Source organism: Gymnoscopelus braueri (assembly GCF_963280865.1).
Source record: "Gymnoscopelus braueri genome assembly, chromosome: 19".
Taxonomy (NCBI): Eukaryota; Metazoa; Chordata; class Actinopteri; order Myctophiformes; family Myctophidae; genus Gymnoscopelus; species Gymnoscopelus braueri.
Window position 1 is genome coordinate 37,366,157 of NC_137621.1, and position 14,691 is coordinate 37,380,847.

The following is a 14,691-nucleotide window of genomic DNA, read 5'->3' on the forward strand; positions in this document are numbered from 1 at the left end:
TGAGAGGAAGATTTGATGTCAGATCTATGGTCAATTTATTTTAAACGATGTTAACCATTGTAAAAGTATGTTGAACAGGGAAATCGTTATTTTAGGAAGTTCTGCCTTGGGACTTTTACTCAAGGCAAAAGAGTCCCCTCTGCTTGCAGACAGCTGAACAGATCGCTGGAGGAAGTGAGGAAACGGCCTGACCTCAACACTCATTGGAGCACAATGCAGAGTACAGACTGGTGTCATTTTGGAGACGGTCGGAAACATTCACTGCAGACTTAATGGCTTTATTTGAAAGCTCATAATATCTATTGTTGTGGCTCGCTGATAATTTGTAACCAATAGAAAATAAACACACCCAGCACCAAGGAAGTAAACAAAATACACCACTTTTTAGTAGGGAACATCTAATTTGAGATTAGATACTCAGACTTTGTCATGATCGGAAAACCTTTAAATGAACTTTATGGCTGCACATAGTGTCAACCTCCTGCTAGGGTGTTTTAGTCACCACATTTTTTTAATGTCCAAATTTGGTAAATCCAGAAAATACAAAATATCAATTTTATACTAGTTTGATTAAAACCGAACCACTACAAAGTCCAGGCTTTTAAATAAAGCCCCACTTCCAGGCATAATCTGCCCAATTATTGGCCAAAACACTTACTGAATACCTATTACACAACATTTAAATAGGTGGATAGCAAAACATTCTTTATTGACTGGAAAATCCATACAGAAACAAAATAAATGTGCAGTCAAATGAACCCACCCCCCACCCCAAAACACCTTGATTAAAATCCCCAAAAGCTTTTTTTTTTTTTTTTTTATCGTCTCGAGTACATCATGTGCAGCAAGTGAAGCACTATGTTTATTCATGCCACAAAGCAGAGACAGGGCTGTTGGATGAGGATGGAGAGAGGGAAGGTTACTAAGGGGACAGGGGAGGGGGGGCAGGAAAAAGGCCAGCCACTTAGGTAAAGATTTGAGTCAAAGCCACAATGCAAGAAAAGTATCTCTTCCAAGTCTCTCGTCTTTTTAAATTGCATCAATATCGATGTCTTCCTCTTCTTTCTCAGGTTTGTCTGGCTTCACAGTCTCAACCTTCAGCTCTCGGGCAGAGGATGAATACACCACCTGGAGACAGAAATCAGATGAAAATACAGCATACAGAGAATATTCACACTTGCAGTGTTCATTTCGTGGGATTAATTCGTATAAATTTAAACTGCCGTTTGTGTCATGAGTGCATCCACACAGATTAACTTTTTTGACCATGCAGTGACCAACACTACTATTGCTTATGATGGCTTATTTATACTTGCACACCAAAAACAGAAGATCTACCTACAAGCTCACAGCACGTCGCGCTGCGACTCTAGTCACTGTCCAAGCTTAACATTACTGTCAAGTGAGCATTGTCACTTGTCTTCTGAAACAATGTTGAATGGAGAGCTAAACACATCGGCCTGACTTGCAGCTTAATGCAGGACATTAGTTAACCATTTCAGGGAATGAATCGGGTTATTTGGCTTAGGGCTGCACGTGTCAAAAAAAAAATTCTGAGAAATTATTCTAAAGATTACCTGTGATTAATCGAATAATCAATAAACTCATTTTAAAGTTAATCTTTCTACGGTTACAAATGCATCAACAAATGAACAAAAAATACTATACGTTTTTTACAACTAATTAAATCGATTAGTCTGATTAACCCATTTTATTATTTTTCATAATCTATTAAATCAATTAGTATGATTAACTTTTGCACCCCTGATGTGCATATCCCATAAAAGTATGGATTGCTGTGGTGCAACACCTACCAAAGAAACAGCTACAATTGAATACACCCATGGTTATGTGTGCAAAGCCAGCCTTGACCAGAGTACAAATGGGACATTGTCCAGAATTTTACAACCCACAGTGAGGCCAGTTGCTGCTACGAGTTTTGTTTGATTAGGCATTGGCAAAAATGCAGAAATTATGCCTAGAAATGAAATGTTCAAATTACATAAAATTTGTGACCTACTGGTTAATTCTTAAAGCAACAGTACCCTACAGACATTATAACTCGATGACTTTTAACAGAAAAACAATACAGTAGCACTAATTGAGCTAACTGAGATAGACTACATCCTATAATCTGGAGGAACCGGCTAACCAAAGCTGTACTGCAAGTATCACTCAGTGACTGACAGTCATAGTGTGTAGGGTGTGTATATTAGCGTGTGTAGGTCTGGCTTGCTGGTTTCAACTGTAAAGACATTACAAAATTACCTCAACGGTCTCATCATCTTCATCTTCCTCTTCTTCGCTTCCCCCGCTCTCCACCTCTGCCTCCTTCAGCCATTTGACGAACGGGGCAGCCTTGGAATGGATCTCTTTGGCAAGTTCCTTAGAGATGTACTTCTTAGAAGCCTGGTGGAGGAAAGCACAGGAAGTCAGACTTTATACAGTCTAGAAACAGGCTTAAATGTTTACAATAGAAAGAATTAAGTGGAGGCAGTGGAAAGACAGTTTCCAAGGTCAAGACTGTAAGCACACCCCCACAGTTGGGCTTAATTCACTTGTCAGCTTGATGAAATTCTAAAATGATTTATTTATTGGCCAATTAAAGTGAATTCTTCAAACATTATAGCACCTTTTGGCATTGACATCCATCAATTATCAATATAAATCTAGTAATAATCCAGACCTACATTGTATTATCTAGTTCTGTAAATGGACTGGTAGCCATTTATTTAAGAAGATATATACAAAAGAATTATAGGTGTCACAATATGACAGTCTCATTATTATCTCAGTAGTTTACCTGAATAACTGACTTAACTTGGCTGAACCACACTGTGCTGTTAAGCACCGTTTATTTCAATCTGCTCGTTTGGCTTGTAGTGCAGTCATTTGAGTGAAAATAAAAGATTATACTGTGGTTTTCACAAGACTAAATTAAATGTCTTACACCTAGCAAGTTTCAAGTTGGTGTTTTTCTTACACCTTTTCAATATGCATGGCAGTGAATGTAGTGACTAAGGACAAAATGTAAGCATATGAGCAATCTAAAAAATAAAGCCATTTACAAAAAAAAGTACCTACATTTATACGATATGAGGCCAAAGTTTTCAATAGATAATGATACAGTATGTAAAAATGCTGTAATGGTCCTTTAAAACACCCAATCTCCTGTAGACACAAATTAACCACCTTCTCACTCTCACACAACTCCAGCTACCTTCTCTGCCCAGGCGAAGATAACGTCTTCTTCCAGCAGGTCTGCGTCGTACAGGTCTTTGAGGATGATGGGAACGCGTGGCAGTAGCTGAGCCTGGTACAGCTTCACCAGGCATTCAAACCCTCCCAGCAGATACTTCTGAGCCTTCTTGTTGTTGTGACAGAACTGTGGGTAACATATTAGAAACCAGTTTTATTGGACCAGTACAGTATTTTCACAGACAGATTCAAAGCGAGCAATATGACTTAGGAGTTCACCCAAAAAAAATCTTATTTTCTATCAATTACACACCCCATGAAGCCTTGATTTCATGATTTATTTTTGTTTTTGTGGCATTCCTAAGACAATAATTTGATGACCGTGTGTATTTCCGGTAGGAGACACAAATAATCTACTTTGTGTCTCCTACCGGATACATTAGCCGGCAGGCTGCCAAATTTAGTCAGATCTAATGTGGCACACAAGTAAAAAATAATTTGCTATTCATAGAGCTTTTCTTTTTACACAGATTACAGTAACAAACAGTAACACATAAGTCAAGACATTTAAACTACTGTTACTTGGCAAATTTGACATATTTTAGCAGGGTCACTTCCTCTCGGCCCAGAATACTGCTGGTTTCAAATTTAGACCTAGGACACCAGCTGAATACAATTCACTACAAAGCGCGAGCAATAGTCTGGGATTCCAGAGCTGCAGCCAAGCACCACCTCGCCTCAGGGTAGCACAAACTTACTCGAAGGAAGTGGCGAGTGTACTTCTTGATCTGGTCTCTGATGTTCTCGTTGAAGAGCAGCTCGCTGAGGATGAGAGGTCCCATGGCCTTCACGTCCAGACGCTCTGCCTCAGCCAAGATCTCCTTATCAGCAGCATCTATGGTTCCACTCTCCTTCTTTTGCTAAAGACACCAGAATGCATTTAATTTATCTTCACACAGTGAACATTATAACTGCAAGAACATGTGGGCTGTTTGCAGGCTGTTTGGTGATTTATATTTTGACAAGTGGAAAGACTAAACAAACATAATTAAGCCAACTACAGCAACTACTAATAGCTAGATTAGATGACTAACATTTGTGACTAGCATTTGTGAGCTAATGCGATTAGCTGACTAGCATTTGTGAGTATAAAATAAAGCTTTTGTTCTAAAAGCAATCCACACTATTCCAAAAATCTTTTAGATATTGCAGATATGTAGTACTCAGTACAAACAAGTTAAATAACAATGTATTATGACCATTCATACTTTGACAAAGTTGTAGAACAAGTTGACCCTCTCCTCAAGGGGTTTCTCCAGATCCTCACTGAGGGTGAGGACCTTGGCGTGGTCACTGATTTCCTCCATCCGTCGTCTCTGTGCCTCCTCTGTTGTCTCCTCCACCCAGTCTTCATCGTCGTCATCGCCATCCTAAAACGTCACACACACATATACACAGGTCAGATAGAAGGGCAGGGGTCAAGACAAACACTAAATGCAGTATGCTTGCCTGTCAGTTTGATCTTTTATTTTAGATCATAAGGCCCGGTAGTATTTCCTTAAACGACTGCCTGCACAAATGTCACTTTTTCTTGTGCCGTTATTCATTTGATCTATACATGTATACAAATGAAACATAGCAAGAGTAAAAGTCACAGTAACATAGAAGCAAGTATGCACAACAGTGCTTTTTTTCAGGATAGAGCAGGATAATTTTTTCTTACCAAGTTCAAACTACATTTCCTGAACACAGAAAGGCTTTTTCTGTTTCATTACAGACAATTCTACATTTGGAAGCGCTGTAAACAGAAACTTATGGACTGACCTTTCAACATCAGCAAAAAGTATTTTTAAACTGCGTAGGAAGACTGAAGTGACTGACTTATGCATCTGTATTAGAAATCAATGGGGTCTGTGTCTCTAAATAGCAGGATTTCTATATTCAGGAAGAGTGACTTCTTTAAGAAAGGCCAATTGATGGAATGACTTCAGTGAATGGCAGACCTTCCGGTTTGCCGTGTGTGTGTATACATATATAATTAACTGTAATAAATAACTCAAACTACAAATGCCACAGCTAACAGACTAAAATGGAGCAAGATGAGACGATTTTGAATATATATATGCAATTATTTACGATTCTGTCCCTATCGGTACATAACTCGGACGGCACTGAGTCGACTGAAGGTGACTTCGCAACTCACTCGAGCTCACTCGTGGCTCAAGTCACCTTCAGGCAGTGCACCTCCGACGGTGAAACCGAGTGCACCTTTTTCAATCTGACTGGTTGACACGCACACACATATATTGAGATATATTGAGAGGTTACACACCACAGCATCCGGGGCATCAATGTCATTGTCTGCGCTACCAGAACCGTTCTCTTTGTCCTTCTTGCGGTTCTTCTTGTCTTTCTCCTTCTTGACTGGAGGAGCTGCTGTTGTTCCATATCCACTGTCAACTTTCTCTGTGGTAAAGAACAGCAGGCGAGTCATTAAAGTCACATTTCTCATACAGGGCATGGAAACCTAAACTGATTTAGAAGCAGCCCCACATGCTTCATAGACCACTACCAGGATTATGGGTTCAAGTCCCAATCTAGTGCAATGGGTGGAGCATGGAACTAACTGCCAGGATCTTGGAAAACATCTGAGGCAACACGCCTCAGTAGGAATGGAAGCCTTTAACTCTGGTAGAATTAACATTATATTGTCCCCACTAACAACCCTTCTTCATCAGACACCTTATCAGATCTTGTAGCGTCACACAAACATTATCTGTCGTATGGTTCATTAACTGGTGTGCATATTGGTGTACAATGTTATAGTTTTAGGAATTGAAGCTTCTTCTCAGTCACTAAGAAACTACAGAAATTCAATGGATTTGTCATGCAAAGCTAGAAGCGTTCATGACAAGTTGGTATTTGAGTGCTTCAGGTAAAGCAGTTTAGCTACATTCTTGGTATAAAGGGTGCTATTAAAATATATATCTCTGCTGTCCGGCAGAAACCAGCCAACTCCAAAATGTTCATTTTTCAGGAAATGAAAAAAAGTGGAGTTAGGAGGTTTTGAATGGACAGCTGAATGGACCTACAACCTCACAATGAGGTTCGAGGTCAAAAGGGGGTGGAGCCTGGAGTCAGCAAAACCAGCTAACTCCGGTGGACTTAGCTGGTTTAGCAGAAAGTTTGAGGATCCAATGGAGTTAGCTGGTTTTGTCAGAAGCGCTTTTTAATGCTTTTCATAGGTTCAATATTTGATTTACGAACACACAGACGTAAAGGGTGTTCAATGGCCCTGATTTATGGAAAAAAATGCAAAAGCGTCAAAATGGAGTTAGCTGGTTTCTGCCGGACAGCAACGAAAGCCAAAGGTCTCACCTGGTGGGTTTTTGAGGATGAAGGTGCAGAGTTTGTGTCTGGTGTCAAGCATGCCACGGTATCCACAGGCCTTACAGGAGTTGCCAATGGTTTGTTTCTTGGGATTGACATGCTGAGAATTGGACAGAAGTTGCTGAGAAGATGGACAAATCGATACTAATTTACCCCAAATTATACTATAACAAGATTTCTATATGGCACTATGTTCAGATACATGCAGTACATGCCATTTTCAAAGATCCTATATGATGTACATTTGATGTGCATTATCAAATGTACATCAGCCACTATGGCTAGTCACTGGATGTGGAGCTCATTACAGTACAATGCTCAGATGTTTAACTTTGATCCTTTATAAACCAGTTCATCCAATCTCTATGCTTCTCAAACATTTACCAGGTCAGTTTCAGGGTTGTCACACTCGGGACACAGCACAAATTTTTTGATGAACCCATCAAGCATGTCCTGTAACTTATTGGCCTCGTGGGAGCCGTTGACAATAAAGCGGTCGTTCTTCGCATCAAACTGGGTCTGAGCACCGAGTTCACAACCAAAAAACTTGGTTGGGTCTGCGGGGGGAGAGAAAAAAATACAAGATAAATACATACATTTTCTTCATCTCACAGGATGCGCCCTGGTGGCTCAGCCTGTTGAAGTGCCTAGTTAAATGTCCTAATATAATTCCTAATAGACACTAGCCTACACAGAGCCACAGGTATAGTACAGTGTACAATGTTACAGGTAAGTAACACTTCTGGTTGGGACTCAAACCCACCACAGCCTTCTCTATTGTTCCTCCCATGTTTTAATATAAACACCAAGAACTGTGAAAACCCACTCTCGGACGTCGTTGGGGTGTGCATTCCCAGGTATGGACTAGTATTTTTAGAATTACAAATCGTTACCAAGATGGTGAACCCAATAATGATTGTGTGTAATGTGTATTGTGAGCCGAGTGAATTGTCACACCCCTGCTAACTGTACAGTATGTCATGAGGATATGGTCAAGATGTGGTGTTTCCACTATACATGGACACACCCTAATCTCCTCCACAATCTTCATCCAAATCTTCGAATGCTACAGAGTATTTAATTCCATCGTGTAAAATCTGAGTGGAAGCTGTCATCTGCAGACTATTCAACAAATCACAGTGTTCATGGAAATGTGTTTTAAAATATCTTTAAACTGTATTGGTGAATGTCTATTTCTGCTATAAATCTAGCTAATTGGCTTCGACAAATATGTTTTTAATAGCAGTTATTTAAGCGACTGCACAGGTAAAATGTAAGTGGGGCGGGATATCCGCTTTCATTTCAACACATTTTCAGAGCTTCCACATTATGACGGTTAGGTTAAGCTTTTGAAAATTATGGGAGGCAACACATCTGTCTCAAGAGACTAGACACACCCCATCTGGATGAGTCAACAAATAGCATATTTCATATCATTGCTGTAGATAGCCAGTAGATGGAGTTTCAGGACCTTACAGCAGGGTTTCCAACACTAGTCGGCACTTACCCCTGGTATAGTGGTTTTCTATCCTACCATTAAGTTCACTGACAAAGACGTCATGTTAATTGCAGTTATTCTTATTCAGGGACTAGTTAAAACCTGAGATTCCAGGTGAAGCGGAAAAATGTGTTCATAAAGCTCTGTTAATGAAACCACTTTGTTTTTATCCTGTGACACTATCCTTTTGTTCAATCATTACATCACTTTGTGACCAATGAACACAAAAAGCTGTATTGTGGTTGTATACACTACAGGGAGCGAGGCCAAATAGACAGGAGAATGACAGATGAAAAGGTAAAATTAGCTGATGTAGTTAAACAGTGTTGTGGATGTAAGCTTACAGTAAGTTAAACAGCTTCTCTTATCCATTTGCCTTTTTTTAATATACCGTATAGCAATAATATCGTGAGGCACTATGGGTTAGATCAAGAAAGTGTAATACATATTAAGTGCATTATTATTATGAATATAACCCCAAATAAAGGTGTCAGCCAGGTTTTACTCACATGTTGGAGGCCTGTTCAATGCCTTTGCAACATCAACCATGTTGACAATGACCGTCTTGATTCCATTCCCTTTGCCTTCAACCTTAACAGGAGAACACAAACATCTTAGTATACTGCATTGGCTTACAAGTAACAAATTATGCTCATTCTCATTAATTACTCAAATATGATGCAAATTGTATATATTGATGTCTAGTTATAGAGACAGACTTATCTAACACAATTTTCAAATGCACTGGTTGAGCTTGCAGCTTAGCAGAAATTACTTGGGTACCTTGGCAATCAAACGGGGCATCTTGTAGCGGTAGAACTGGTCCAACACGCTGCGGTTGACGTTGACAGACATGTTGGCTGGATGTTATGAGCACTATCAGTAAGATAAACAGATCTTGAATGGCGATTTTTGGGGATCTTCTGTCTGGAAAAGAGGGGATGACATAAACGACTGCAAGCGTGCTCGGTCTCTGACATGAAAAATGTCGTGCCGCTGTGGCCGCAAGCTCCTCGCTTGAAGGCTAGGTTTCCACCACACAGGTTCCAACGGCTGCGCAACAGCTCTGCAAGACAAGAGGGAGGAGATAAGTGGACATTCGTTAGCAAGCCGTGACTAGTTATCAATAGCATTAAAAAAAATCTGTTCTGAACTCAATTGGCTACCTTGTATTTATCAGTACATACTGTGCTTATTGCACCGTTTTGCATGAGCACCTACAGTATGTAAAAACCTATGTTTTGAACTCAAGGATGGAGTTTTTCAAGATGTTTTCAAATAAGACACCTCAGTGAAGTCTAAATCAAATCCACACACTGATACCAACAGTAGCCCACAAAACCTGCCTAGCCTTACATTATTTTAGACATTTTTCTTTATTACTCATATTAAGATGTACTCACTTGTTAGTTATCGTCAATTAGTATTAGTTACACCATCTCCACAGGCTGGACGGCCAGGAGGTGGAGATCATGTTTTCACCGGTTTGTGTGTGCGCAGCTAATCTCAGGAACCACTGGACACATCAGTCAATCTTTTCATGCAAACTGCCAGTACGACCAGGAAGAAACTCTACTCCAAATTGGCCTCGGGTGGCCACACTGTATGGCCTATAACTCTTTTAATTGTAGACCGTACAACAATTACATGGCAAACTTCCCATGTAGGCCACACCCATCCCATCTCTGTCAGATTTTCTTCAAAACGCTTTGTTACGAATCCTACACATTTTGTCCAAAACTCACATAAATCGTTACACATTATCTCTGGAGTCAAGGGTTATTGGGGGTGTGGTTACCTGCCGGTAAACTGACTTTTTACCACGGTTCCGAAAAATCCTTACTGCCCTAGGCCTAGAGCCAAACCTGAGTTCCTGTTTAACACGTAAAAGGAGATTGCATCCCCAGAGGCAAACATTCAGTTTTTTTACCATATGGGTTCCTAGATTGCTCCATCACAGACCTGATACCTACGTCCACAGCCCACGTTATGTAATACAAGTCTAGCTCGGCACGACATCACCCGTTCTCAATGCCAAGAGGTATAAAATACAAATAAAAAGTGGAACCTCCGGACCCCAATAATAAATACATCCCTAAGTCAATATTTTTGGCATGAGTAAATAAAATTACAAAATAAGAGTACCAGTTTCAGGGGGTCCCCAGCTAAATTTGTTAATATAGCATCAAAATCAGTTTAACCATTTTGACCCTAAATACATTAGCTATTTGAAAATAGGCGACACATGCCTACAACACATGATCATGATGCGATGCGTTGTGAGCTTGTAGATCGGCCATTTTCAAAAGATTTTAAAAATATTTTCAAATAGTGCACAAATCTTGTATGGGGACCCTCCGATACAAGATTTTCAGATGGGGGTCCGCAGACAAATGCATATTAATTTGGGGGTCTTTGACATTAAAGGATTTGAGTACGACTGGTCTACTGTATGCCAGTATGTGTCATTAGGTTCAGTGATCCATAAATTCCTGTTTAGTAGGCTTGGGAACCAACGGTTCCCGAGCCATATGGCCCATAGTTCAGGAGCCTATCTCCTGTTTCTGTAGCATGAGAGCTTGATGTACAAAGTACAGACCATGCCTGGACATGACGCTATGGAGCAGGGACTTACCCCCAATCCAACCTTTGATGCCGAGTGCCAAGCAAAGAGGCATTGGGTATCATTTTATAGACTTTGGTATGATTCGGCTGGGGATTGAACCCCAACCTCCAAGTCTCAGAGTGGACAAACTAACCACAAAGTCACTGAGCTGGTTAGATAAATGAATTCAGATTCTTAACCAGATTCTAAACCATTATTTATAAAATTATCAAACAATAATAGCCTCCATGTGTGGGATGTTCTATAGCGGTACATTCAACAAATGTCCACAATAAACTGTCAAGTAAAAAGGAAAGAAACGTCAGCAGTGTGTCCTCAAAGGCCCCCTGCATTTTAGGAATTTGTCAGACACCATTATCCAGTAATGGGCAACTATCCAGAGCAACCTAGGAGAGGAACAATGCAGTAAGCCTACATTCCAGTATCTACCAAATTAAAACTAGCCAAATTTCAAGACTGCATGGATAAACGGTTGAGTGCCTTGGGAACATAACGTAACAAAATATCCCCGATACGTAGAATGATCATGTGATGTTGAAGTGCTAAGTAAAGAAAATAGAGCAGTCATCTATTTAAATTGGCTTTGTGAGAGCCCTTTATTTAAAATGAAGGCCTCTGGGTTTAGTGAAATAAAGGCTGCTACTGTTAATAGGTCACAAACAGGGGCCTAGTTGCTGCCAAAGCATTTTCTCCCTTTCGCTCCCCCTCTCCCCACTGAGTGTCGGCTAACATTACACAATGTTGAGTTCTAGCTCATGGGGTATTTCGCAGCCATGGTAATAATTAAATTCACCCCGACAAAATGACTCACTACCAACTGCTTTCTCAATGACACTGTGGTAGCTGGTCAAAAGCTGCTATGGAGGGGGCAGAGGTCGTGCTATGCATTTCCAGAAAATAGTTGCGCATAATTTACCTTTACGAGTATGTCGCATGCCAAAAATAGCCGATCTACAAGCTCAAAACTTTGTAGATCTGCCATTTTCGGTGAGCGACACAGTGGTACGACCAAGTCTAGATCAGGCTGCTACTTGGTGCATAGTGCGTCACCATATCTGGGCTGTACAGTCACCGCACACGAGTGATCGAGCTGGGAGACGCCATTTTGATTCCACTTGCTCAAACACGGCATATTTGTACGACACATTGAACGTAAATTCATTATGTTTTGCTGTAAAATACCCCACCCGTTTACTTAACACAAGCCGAGACAGTAAATGATCATGCATCAATTCACATAACTCTTACCGTTTTCACAAAACAAAGACATAAACACAACGCTGATCGTCCCAAGAGGCGCAGTGAAGGGTTGTCTTGTCGCTTGGTGGTTTTTAGGTATGATATAAACAAGCAAAGGTGCTTTATTTGCTTCAAAGAGACGCACAGTTGTTCAGCGAAAATGTCCCAACAATGGATGCGATGTCGTCTCAAAAGAAACAGGAATATCTGGAACGTCCTCGGGGTTTGGAAAACCTTGTGGGAGAAAATGATTGTTATCCAGCAGGTTGTTGCTACATCATTGTAATCAGGTGTGTCAGTTGTTCACGGCCTTTCATTCCCCTTGACAAAAATGACGTACTTTCAACCGAATAAAGTGACGCATCGTTGTTTTTACCCCCGAAGTTACGTCATTTTTAATCGAGCGTAAAGGGTCGTGTGACGAGGTGTTAAATGAACCGTCGATTGATAAATTAATACCTTGAAACAAATATCTCCTCGGCGTTTTCAGTGACGAGCTAATTTTGGAAATAGCAGATGTACAAACTCGCAGCGCGTCACGTACATGTGCTATTTACTAAATTTAGTAATGAACGTTGAAGGTATCGTCAACTAACCATTAACTGGATCAAATCACGTGTTTCACAGTGCTAGACGGACATATAACGACAATTCAACCAACGGATATTAGCTACTTTAACGTTACCAAATGACGGCAAAAAGCCACAATAATATTGTTTATATAATATAAGTTTTAAGTGGGAAAAGTCGGGTTTTTTCTCACTGAGCTCCAGGAACTAGACGGAGCCTGAACACACAGAGATGCTTCAGGAAGAAGCCCGGTGACGACGTGCCATTACGGTCCCGTTAGCTCACACAGGCTAACGTTAGCCGGCAGCATCGACGACGTCGACGTTGCTGGTTATCCAAGATATTGGCCAAAAATTCGCGTATAATTGAAACCAGCTGGCTCAACTTGTTATATATTTATGACATGATAAAACGGCTAGTTAACCTACTTAGGGAGATAAAAAAAAACGAGACGAGTATAGAAGAAGCGCGTCTCTGTGCTTACCTCTCGAATGTTCTGCGGGATACCGTGCCTGCTGCGTAGATGTTACTGACCAGCGACCACCGTCATGTCGGCGCTAACTGAGACACGACTTCCGACTGATGCACTTTACAAAATAATAGTTGTTATATGACAAACTATGTTCCTGCGTTTTTTTAATTCGTTTTTTGGGGGTTAAAACCAGTGGTGGAAAAAGTTACTCCACCATACTTTTTGCTTAAGTAAAAGTATCAATACTTCAATATGGAAATCTGTTTTTTTATTCTGTTACAAGTAAAAGTAACAGAGTTTTCAAATGTATAAAATATATTAAAACATTTTGAAAATAGCAGATTTACAAGCTCAATGCGTCGCAATGGGAGCAGTACTTGAGTTAATTTACTTCCACCACTGGTTCCTGCATTTAAAAAAAAAACTGTTTTGGGTGTTAAAAAGAAAAACTATGTTTTTCCTAAATTATTTTCAGAGCATGATCTATAATATTGTATTAATGCTAAATGGCAGGTGAGTGAACGTAACATGTCATGGGAAAGACACATAGTCTGGTGGATTGGTACGACATTTTAGGTGAATCGTTCACTTTTTTATAAAAGCGTGAAACTTGGTAGACTTGTACAGTTTGGGGCCCTGAACATTTTCAGATATGGAGCCATCGCAAAAACGCCCCCTGGTGGCCTTGGCAGCCATTTTACTTTCCGAGTTTCCGCCATAACCAAATTATGTATTTTGCATCATATCTCCTAAACAAAACATGATAATACAGAATAGGTGATGTCTTCATCTATGTTTTGATGGTTAAGGATTACAGTGATACCTTTTAAAACAGAGGTTCTCAAACTGTGGGTTAGGATCCCAAATGGAGTCACGGGAAGGCAGTGGCTACATTAACTGAAAAAGGTTTAAATGTGAATCCTTCCAATTAAGTCTGTTTTTGTTTTGTTTTTGAAAAGCATACAATTATTATAATGGTTCTGGCAACAGATATAGGCTATATACTATAGGCTATAACCTATAATCATATGAGATAAAACATAAAATCAGTATATAGAATAATTTATCAACACCAAAATTACAATGGAAAAACACAGAAATGAATACATTGTGATTGTACAATTATCTAGCCAGTCACACTGTAATGCAACTAATAGATCTCCCCTTGTAGAGGGTATTTGAGCAACCGAGTTAGCGGACACAACTCAGACCTGTGTCTTTGATGGTTTTATTATACTGACTGACACACAATACAAACACATTAATACTTTTAGGCCAGTATGGCCAGTAAGCCAGTAGGCCAGTAGTCAAGTAAAGAGTCAGGTTATAAACCTAAAAAAGTAAACACAAACAACAACGTAACAACAAATTACTGACATGAAATATACACACAAAACTTTAAACCATATCAGAAATATATTATCGTCGCGTAAACACGCTCTCAATTCTTACCGTCAGTCTCTCGGAGCTCGCAATGGAAAATTACGAACGCAGCAATAACACCCTGGTAACTAGTAACACTGGTGCATGCGTAGAACACTTTGTCCTGATAGTGAGCATCCACTCCATTTATATCGGTTTGGTCTACCCATGTGGGTGTAACCTTCTGTTGATTAATCATGTGACTTGTGTATTGTCTTGTTTAGCACTGTTCTAAACAGTAGCCACTGTCGCCCAGCTCCTCATCTGACCGAATCA

General features: G+C 40.1%; 1 protein-coding gene across 3 annotated transcripts; it reads right to left on the reverse strand.

Annotated features, from left to right (window-relative positions):
* Positions 1-684: 684 nt before the first annotated feature.
* LOC308074234 (eukaryotic translation initiation factor 5-like) lies at positions 685-13,104 on the reverse strand. 3 transcript variants are annotated; one of them, XM_080413598.1, is made up of 12 exons: positions 13,006-13,104; positions 11,961-12,185; positions 8,870-9,152; positions 8,596-8,677; positions 6,973-7,145; positions 6,577-6,688; positions 5,531-5,658; positions 4,467-4,628; positions 3,957-4,118; positions 3,221-3,385; positions 2,269-2,409; positions 685-1,128 (listed from the first exon to the last, which is right to left on the reverse strand). In XM_080413598.1, the coding sequence occupies exons 3-12, from the start codon at positions 8,939-8,941 to the stop codon at positions 1,030-1,032; spliced, it is 1,296 nt and encodes a 431-aa protein (XP_080269724.1). In that variant the 5' UTR covers positions 8,942-9,152; positions 11,961-12,185; positions 13,006-13,104; the 3' UTR covers positions 685-1,029. The 3 variants fall into 3 exon arrangements, with proteins under 3 accessions (XP_080269724.1, XP_080269722.1, XP_080269723.1); XM_080413596.1 differs by having other exon boundaries at positions 5,531-5,664; XM_080413597.1 differs by lacking the exon at positions 13,006-13,104 and adding an exon at positions 12,715-12,998 and having other exon boundaries at positions 5,531-5,664.
* Between the last annotated feature and the right edge of the window lie 1,587 nt (positions 13,105-14,691).

Bases quoted from the DNA above. Each gene is read 5' to 3' on its own strand.
- LOC308074234 (XM_080413596.1), bottom strand. From the start codon at position 8,941: ATGTCTGTCAACGTCAACCGCAGCGTGTTGGACCAGTTCTACCGCTAC. The intron at 5,665-6,576 runs GTGAGACCTTTG...TCTTTACCACAG, and splicing joins CATCCTCAAAAACCCACCAG to AGAAAGTTGACAGTGGATAT. The intron at 2,410-3,220 runs GTAGCTGGAGTT...TTCCTCCACCAG, and splicing joins TCTTCGCCTGGGCAGAGAAG to GCTTCTAAGAAGTACATCTC.